The 9,803-nt window shown below is 38.6% G+C and overlaps 1 protein-coding gene across 1 annotated transcript; it reads right to left on the reverse strand.

Moving 5' to 3' along the window:
- Window positions 1–739: 739 nt before the first annotated feature.
- LOC109035128 (protein CFAP276) lies at window positions 740–6,971 on the reverse strand. The gene is made up of 3 exons (XM_019048628.2): window positions 6,834–6,971; window positions 2,315–2,529; window positions 740–943 (listed from the first exon to the last, which is right to left on the reverse strand). Exons 1-3 carry the CDS (start codon window positions 6,969–6,971, stop codon window positions 760–762), a joined length of 537 nt encoding a protein of 178 aa, XP_018904173.2. The 3' UTR covers window positions 740–759.
- Between the last annotated feature and the right edge of the window lie 2,832 nt (window positions 6,972–9,803).

The raw sequence follows: 9,803 nt of genomic DNA on the forward strand, positions 1-9,803 counted from the left end.
TTCAATGTTTTTCCTTATTTAATCAGTAAAATTCAATAACCTTAATAATCGTGCAAAATTCCGGCGATTGTCAATTACCTGCGACATATACACATTCAATAGGGGAGAAAAAAATGTAAAACATTGGATTCTTCCTTTGCGACTGTGGGGAATGTAAACGCATTAAACAGAGAAACTGAGTTTTAATTTAAGGCATTGCTTACAATTAAGGGTGCAAAATTTCTTGAAACTGTACGTTGTAAAAGGCATTGTGAGTGTTAAGGTATCATGAGAAATGTTCATAAGATAAATGTTTATGTTTTTGCATATTTCCAGTCTTGCGCTTTTATTTAGAATTCTTCAGATATTCTGCCGTACTAAGGAAACAAATACGGCGTTGCAAAATTTCCTTCTATAAAACGCGAAATTTCTGGTGAACCTATGAATATTTTCTTTCCAAGTTTTCAAATAATGTTATTTGCAATTTCACCTAAAGTTTCTAAAAATTTCAAGGAAAAATATTCACAACTTTCCTCAAAAATGGGAATTTTATCGAAGGAAATTTGGCAACTCTCGAATGTTCATACGACGTTCTTCCTTAGTTTGACAAAGTGAGGGTGGCATAGTACTGCCGCATCAACAGGAGCCACCATTTTAAACGCTTTCCGGACTTCTGAAGGTTTAATGAATAATCCCGACAGAAATTAACAAATTTTAGATTTTGTGAAATTTCACAACGTAAAATTTCACTTTTCATCTCTGGTCTTGAGGAAATCTAAGTTAGTATTTGAAGAAGGTGCCGTCAATATTTCTGGAATATCCAGCATTGGTTTTTTCCGAGTGGGCAGGCGGAATATAAACTTGCATCTTGTCGATTCTCTCCTTCCGAACGTCTTGAATCATAGGTTCAAGCTTTGAGGTGCAAGTATCGGGACTATTTTTTCTCAGCTCCTGGAGACATCTCCTGCAATCAAAGACGCAAATTTAAGTCACAATTTTAGGAGGTAGCATTGAATATTAAAATCAGACAAAAATAAACAAAATTGACAATAAAATTCCTTAATGACTGTACATATCGACGGTGTAAGTTGGCAATCGCATAACTTGGTTTGCGACGTCGCAGACTTCCTGTCATTCTTTATTTTTTAAACAGAAAACTATTCAACGGCAATTCTTTGAAACTGCATTGACTTCTCCTCTCTGTGTAAAGAAAATTCTGCATAAACTTCTAGGAATGAGGTCAATTTGTTCTCCTTTAAAAAAATAAGATGAAGGCGGAGATTTTCAGACACCGCAAACGAGTTATGTGATTGCCGACTTGCACCGTCGATTTGTTTATTTGTGTCACTCTCATGATTTTATATCATAGAGTAACATTTAAACTAGTTTCTCAACCAGTAAAAAACCATAGATTTTCTCCTCACTTACCATAAATTGAAATAACAAATATTTGGTAATGACGTTCAGTTCCAGAATTCGCGAGGGTTCGAACCTGGAGGTCTATTGAGGTGAATGCCATTATTTTCGTGTGGTATCACGCCGAAGGGCCCTCTTATGAACCACAACCATAAGAGGAAATAATGGGCAGAAGTTATAGGTTCGTCCGTCGCATTGAATTTCTTATGGATGGACATATCGAGGTAAAGATGAAGGATCTCAATTTCATTCAGAGTCTGAGGACGTCGCCTCTCTGACCCAAGGGCGTATTTCCATTTTCATGTAAGCCCTGTTATCATGAGTGGACTGCCAGGAAGCGGGGGGCGATCGTCCCCCTAAACTGATTTGCAAGTTTAGACATTCCACAGAGCGGCGAGCTCTCAGCGCAAAATGCGCACTGGCGCCTACAAACCTAAAGGGATACTTCACACATTGCGCAATGCTTGCCCTTAGGTTTGAAGGCGCCAATTCGCTGGCCGGCATTCTACCGCTCCGCAGCGTGCCACGGCGCCTCAAGCAACTATTTCACAACAGAGGTGCTGCACAGAATCATACAAAATTGAGGGCGCACCAACATTTTTGTCGATACACTGTTTAGCAATATTTGTACGTTTCTCCAGCCATTTTTCGTTTTTTTGGTAAAGCGCAGCTTTACTTTCTCTGAAAAAAAAAAGTCGACCGTGAAAGTCTTACTTACGGAATACACATACAGCTTGAGAAACTTCAGATTTGGTTCAGACACCGATTGTTGATGAGCTCAACTGACTATTGGATTGGTTTGAAAAAAAGAAAAAAAAACCATTCTTCATCACTTCATCAGGATTCGGTCGAAGAAGTCAACCAAATCTACTCGCGATGATTCGCCTTTTGCAAATGAGAGGAAGATTTGGAGGCTTACCAGGGTTTGATACGGAACGTCTCTTTCTGACGCACGATGTCAGAAGAGAGAGGAAATAGTTCGAGACTGTGGCAGTAAACTGCGTCCAGGTTGAAGTCGAGTTTGTCTCTGATGCTACTTTGGTGAGGACACAGGTCAGGCCGTGACGTCACGCAACGACCTAAGCTCGCCCACGTATGTTTCTTGTGCAAGTTCCTGTTGTATGGGGTTGAGCCCTGGAAAAATTACGTAGTTTTTCTCATTTTTTGACGGTGCTCGGTAATAAGAGGATGTCAAAAACATAGAAAGAACGGGAAACACGGCTAAAATTCACACATAACAAACCCTAGACGTTTCGGCTCAAAACTGAGCAATTTTCAGTCGGCAGAATAAAAATGAAATGTAAAAATATAATTAGATATATAAAAATACGTATAAAAAAGTTTTTTATTATTTTCTCGGCTATCTTTTAGTCTGCAGGTTTTTATTTAAAATTGTTATATTTCATTTTTTTTCTTCCGACTGAAAATGGCTCAGTTTTGGGCCGAAACGTCTCGGATTTTCATGTGTAATTTTTAGCCTCGTTTCCCGTTTTTTCTCACATGTTTTTGATATCACCATTGTCACGGTCTGCTGTTTTTAAAAATTTTAACCTAAAAAGAAGACGTCTGATCTGCTATTTTGCTGTGCTACAGAAAAACACATTTTGAGCATTCAGGCATTGCCAGATGGACGTATTTCTATTAAATGGAACTAAAGACGTGTGCTGCCGTGCTGAGGAAGAACGCCGTATGAGCCACTAGACGTTGCAAAATTGTCTTCGACAAATCACGAATATCCAGGAAAACCTTTGAATAGTGCACTTCCGATTTTTTAGAGGATTTTGTTTGTAATTTGACCTAATAAGTCTGGTAATTTGCATGTAGTTTTTAGAGATTTTGTTTGTAATTTGACCTAATAGTCTGGAATTTGCAATGTAGTTATCCAGTTGTAACTAACTTATCCGACAATTCTCCTGTAAATTTTTCCTTGATTCTTCTCCGAGTTTTTCCTCACTATTGTAAGGAAGTAAGTGGCCGTGATTGAATTTCATCTTCCGCAAACGCTAAAAAAAAACTGCACATCCATAGCTGCATTGCAAGCCTCATACACCCTTTCACCGAAAAATTCCTGAATTCACTACGAAGATTTTAGAACAGTACAAAGCAAGAATCCTCGAATAGACAACTATGACAGCTGCTCGGAGGATATTTTCTGGCCTATTTCAAAATTTGAAGGTGGGCTTCCATAATCTTTTCGCGTCAGTTCCGTGGGCTGATAATGAAATTGATAGACAAATGGATAGGAAAAGAGGTTAAAGCTGCCTTGCTAAGGATCAACGCCGTATGAACCTTCAGGCCTTCAGGCGTTACCAGATTCCCATCAATGAAAACCGAATTTCCTGGAAAGTTTTTGAATGTTTTGCTTCAAAAGTTTCAGACGATTTTGTACGCAATTGAATCTAAAATCTCTGAAAATTTCAGAGAAAAGTATGCTTAAATTGGCGTCAAAAATACATGTTTTATCGAGGGAGATTTGGCAACCTTCGAATGTTCATACGGCGTTTTTCCTCAGCACGGCAGAGAGAGAAAATGGAGCGATCATATTGGTTGGAGCGAGTGATCGCTACAGACTAAGGGGTAAAAACGGATTAACTCCTGTAGAGCCATTCGTGAATTGCTGTAAGTTAGACCTGCTTCTACCAATAAGAACGCTCCATTTCTTCTTTGTCTCTTTTCCCTATAGCTTTGTCCATCAATTACAATAACCAGCCCGCAGAATCGTCGTGAAGAGATCGACATAATTTACTACGAGGCAAGATTCTGGAATAACGCAAAGCACGAATTCTCAAATTGGCCGAAGTTATTGCTGCTCGGAAGGTGATTTTGGCCTATCTCAAAAATTGAAGGCGATATGGCACTTATGGCGGTCAGCGTAACCTTGCAACTTGTAACCATTTCATGTCAATGCTGCCGTGTTAAAGAACGCCGTAGGAACATTCGAGAGTTGCCAAATTTCATTCGATAAAACGTTTATTTTTGAGGGGAGTTATTGATATATTTATTTGAAGTTTGCAGGAACTTAAGGCAAAATTGCGAACAAAACTATCTGAAAAATTGGAAAGAAAATATGCAAAGTTTGATAGGAAATTCGTGTTTTATCAAAGGTACTTTGGCAACTCCTGATGGCTCATACGGCGTTCTTCCTTAGCACGCTAGAATGGACCTCTATACAAGGTATGAATTAAAGCGCAAAGTCATGTGTTTTGCCTGCAAAATTCCACAAGGAAAATGAATCACACAACGGTATGTCTAAATATCAACTCCAGAATCAGATATAAATGTGTTTTATTACCATTGGTTGAATGGAAAAACTACATATAATGTCATTTGTATAATCGAACTTCCATTTAATCTACGTTTAAATTACCTGTTAATATCTCGCGTAGGAGTCGATTTCAAAACTTTCTGGTGTGTGAATTGAATCACTGGAAAATAAAGTGAAGTTGATTCAACACTCTGAGTGTAGAAAAAGTGTGCAAGGCGAATTAATTGCTAAAGCAGTTACTTTGGCAATGTCTAGATGAAGAATGAATTGCTGCGGCGGGTAATTTAGCATTCTGTGAGTTCTCGCACCCTTTTTTTACATCCAAAATGTTAAATCACTTTCGCTTTTTTTCGGTGAACCGATTATTTTCCAAATCACGTAAGCGCAAATTTCTATTCAGGGGGTAGAGGGGTTGTTTTCTCTTCGTTTTCTCTGGTATGATCAATCACGTCTGATTTCAAAATAGCCCTCTACAAAAATAATTTTTTTGGATTGTCAGCAAAGCGAATAAAAAGGTATGAAGAATAAAAAGGAGCTCATGAAAAGTCCAAAACTGCACTTCGATTTTCATAACGCCTTCAATTTTTTGGATACTTCAGGCACATCCATGGCGTTTAAATAATTGTATGCTGCCCCTAACCCGAGTCAGAGGAGGTTCCTTGTTAAGATGACTCTCTTACAGGATTTTTTTTTTCAAGATTTGAAGGTGGCATTTAAAAACCAGTCACTGAAATTCCATTACAGGTGGGATAAGAAATCCTACACCAGAGCACACATTTTCTCGTCAAAATTTAATCAAAATTATAACCGTTCATGAAAAGTCAGCGCGCCGATCACCGAAACGCCTTCAATTTTTATGATACTTCAGGCACATCCATGGCGTTTAAATAATTGTATGCTGCCCCTGACCCGAGTCGGAGGAGGTTCCTTGTTAAGATGACTCTCTTACAGGATTTTTTTTTTCAAGATTTGAAGGTGGCATTTAAAAACCAGTTACTGAAATTCCATTACAGGTAGGATAAGAAATCATACACTAAAGCACACATTTTCTCGTTAAAATTTAATCAAAATTATAACCGTTCATGAAAAGTCAGCGCGCCGATCACCGAAACGCCTTCAATTTTTAGGATACTTCAGGCACAATCGAGAAGCTAGAATAGTTGTATGCTGCTCCTGACGCAAACCAGCGGAGGTCATTCGTTTATTTGGCTCGTCTTTAGGATTTTTTTCAAGATTCAGAGATGGGCGTTAAAAAACCGGTGCTCCTCACTGTTCTGAAGAGGGTTCCACCACATTCAAAGGATATTACTGCTCATGGTTAAGACTTATCCCTCTCTAGCCTGACCTTGTTGCAATGTACTGAAAAAAAAGTGAAGTTGATTCAACATTCTGGGTGCAGAAAAAGTGTGCGAGAACTTACAAAATGCTGAATTAATTGCTACACTGGTAAAAAAAACCTCTTGGACTAATGCCGCGTTGCATTGACTTAAGAGTGCAGTTTCTTGTCGCCGGATTTAAGAGTCTTGAACTCTTTTTTCAAGCGGATTTTGCATTGAAAAAAGAGTCCAGACTCTTAAATTCGGCGACAAGAAACTGCACTCTTGAACCAAGAGGTTTTTTTTACCAGTGTAGAGCAGTTACTTTAGCAATGTCATGATGAAAAATTAGCTGCTGTGGCGGGTTATTTAGCATTTTGTGAGTTCTCGCACACTTTTTTTTACATCCAAAATGTTAAATCACTTTCACTTTTTTCGGTGAACCGATTATATTCCAAATCACGTAGGCGCAAATTTCTATTTGTATTCAGGTAGTAGAGGGGTTGTTTTCTCTTCGCTTTCTCTGGTATGATCAATCACGTCTGATTTCAAAACAGCCCTCTAAAAGAAAATAATTTTTTTGGATTGTCAGCAAAGCGAATAAAAAGGTATATTTCCTGCTTTTCTCGCATTCGCAATTTTGGCGCTTGCGTGATCTGGAGACTAATCGGTTCAATTGTTTTCTGTGTCAGATTTCGAAGAGAAAATATGTGACGTTTTCTTCTACGTCAGACCTTATCTAGTGGCCCATTCTGATTCTCCTAAAAGTTTAATCAGAGAAAGCCACCGATCGTGAGTCTGATGATTGAAACTATATTCATAGTAAAAATTAAAGAAACGTAATGATTAAATGTTACCTTCATGTTCCTGACGACGATAGATTGGATGAACTGAAATAAACTTGGGGCGCTACCATGGCAACTTATAATCGAGGGGCCGCAGACCGCAGCTACGTCATACGTTGCACCTGAGTGTTCGATGAAACAACGCAGCATGTCCAAAGCGAAAGCCCCGTAGGAACCAATGTTAACATTTTTCTTCTCAGAGTCGGTACATATTGAAACCAATTTCGAGGTTACCTACTAATATAAAACAGGAAAAAAACCTTAAATTTTAAGCAAATTCACAGTACATCTCCGGATTAACGATAAATTAGTTTAAAGAAAACTCTTTCAATTCCTAAAAACGTATGTATCCGTTATTATTCGACCTCTCTTAAACGTCGACTCACCGCAAATGTAAACAGTACTTATTGAAACAGCTCCCTTCGTTATGCTTCGTTGACATGAAAATGGGGGTGGCTTTCGCTTCTGTCGTTATTCTATGGCATGTCAGAAGAGCGGTCCGAGGTTCAAACAATGTATAGCAAAAACATGTGTCGCAGTTGCGATGTTTCAAAAATTACACTCCTCACAGTGGCGGATCCCAAGAGGGGCCAACCAAGGAAAGAAGGAAAATAGGGAGAAGAAAAAAAGGGACAAGGGGGGAAAAGGGAGAAGGGGAGAGAAGAGAGAGGGAAGAAAAAGGGGAGAGAAAAAATGTTCCTAAATATTTACTAAAATTGTTTTAAGGCAGGACTATGTATCCAAAGTTTACCAAACCAAAGGTTACTCAACACCGCAGGAATAAATACCTAGTCCACAGGATGAAATAAAATTACGCTGAAAGATTTCAATTCGTCAATTTTCAGCTTGCAAAAAATGCACAAATTGTATGCTAAAACTACTTAAAATTCGATCTTTTTTTAAATGGACCGCGTTTAACAGGAAGGAACCAAGCCACATCAGCCATTGCCAATGGGCGAATTACTTTTTTACATGGAAACGGTTGGGCGGATTTTCGTGCAAATTTCAGTGAATTTTTGCCATTACGAAGCAAATTCCTTAAAATTTACAAAGGAATCCGCAAAAACGTTCTCTCGTAAAAAATTGACTTGCCCAGTTAAATTTGGCAATAGCTGATGTGGCTTGGTTCCTTTCTGTCTGCCGCTCCAAATTATCCGCGGAAGGTAGGAGCCCCCCCCCCCCCCAGCACCCCCTCTCGGCATCAGCAAATGCCCCCCCCCCTTCGACTCACTCTCGATCTGAAACTGCTACCTCATTTTTCGACAGAATTATACGTAAGATTTGTGTGTGACATTTTCAGGAATTTTCTTCGAAGGGCAAATGGATTACTTTTAGCAAAAAGGAACCAGCGCGATTTTAGTGTTTTCACAATCGTGTGACTTCTTTTTTTCTCATAAAAATACTCAAAATTATGTACAATATTACGATTTTCACTATTATTTTCCTTTAAAATTAACAATTTTTTGTTGGGAAGTAAAAGTCATTTGTTATTCTGGGAATTTCGTAAAAAAATTATAAAGATATAACATTCTTACAACACTGTAATCGCGCTGGTTCCTTTTTGCTAAATGCGATCCAAATAAAGTATCACATTAAAGTTTGTGCCATCATTTTGACAAATGCATCAGACAAATAAGTGCTGAATGCAAAATGTAAACTATGTGTAAACGAATGAATTTAAAGAAAAAGCGCAATGAAACACCCAACATGCATGTATCTATACCCTGGTAAAAATTGGCAGTAGAATCTGTGTTCCAAAATACCATAGACCTACAGCCGGCTGTAAGATTTCCAACAGCTTCTATAGCTGGCTGCAAAATTTCCTGTAGCCTTTTATAGCCGATGGCGATTAAGCAACAGCCAGGCGATAAAGTGTATGCTAAACGTTACTAATTACGGATGCAAGGACTTAGTGAGTTTTTGGACTACTACTCTCTTTTTGGGCCGTAGTATCTTGATTTATTTTGCGAGGAAAGCTCCGTACTTTTGATGAATGCCTGCCATTCCTAATATATTAGAGCGCCTTCAGTTTCGTATGATACTGTGCAATACCTCTGGTGTGAAATAGTTGCTTCAAGCGCCGTGGCACGCTGCAGCGCATTGGCGCCTAAAAATCTAACAGGCGACGGTGAAACTACCAAACCACGTATCTCATTTGCGGTGTTTAAAAATCTACGCTCGCATTTTATTTTTTTGAAGTAGACCAAATCAATATCATTCCTTGAAATTTTCACAGAATTTTCTCCGCACGAAGAGAAAAAATCACAGAAATTTTCAAGACTAGACGTTAAGTAGTTTTTCATTTAAAAAATAAAGTATGACAGGAAGTCTGCGACGTCCCAAACCGAGATACGTGGTTTGGTAGTTTCGCCGTCGCTGGGATACTTCACGCGTTGCGCAATGCGTGAAGTATCCCAGTTAGGTTTGCAGGCGCCAGTGCGTCGCCGCTCCGCTTTGTGTTAGGCTCTAATATTTAATCTGGAGTCAGCGTTATTCAACTCATGATTTTGAAATGTTTGCACATCCTGTATGGTTTATTCTCATTTTAATTGATGGAAAAAAATATGTAATAAAGGAAAATATAACGTGTGTTTTGTAAAGATTAAGGTGGTTCCGTATCAAACTTAATGATTTCCAAAGCACACGAATTTCTACACAATTTCTTATAGCCTTTTAAATCGAAGGCGAAAAAGCAACAGCCAGGCGATAAAGTGTAAAGCCCGGCTATAGGAACTATATCCCGGCTGCATAATTTTTTATCGCTTCGTATAGCCCGGCCGTGTGTTTTTCTACGCATTCTACAGCCAGCAATATGATTTTCTGTAACCTTCTTTAGCCGGCTATAAGAATTCCTATGGTATTTTGAAACGCAGCTCTTATCGCCAATTTTTACCGGGGTAGTTTCTAATTTATTTAATTGCTTTCTACGTTGTTTGTTATTTCAGCAGAAGTGCATCCAAGTGCAACGGATAATCTATAGCA

This window comes from Bemisia tabaci, chromosome 10 (genome assembly GCF_918797505.1).
Source record: "Bemisia tabaci chromosome 10, PGI_BMITA_v3".
Taxonomy (NCBI): domain Eukaryota; kingdom Metazoa; phylum Arthropoda; class Insecta; order Hemiptera; family Aleyrodidae; genus Bemisia; species Bemisia tabaci.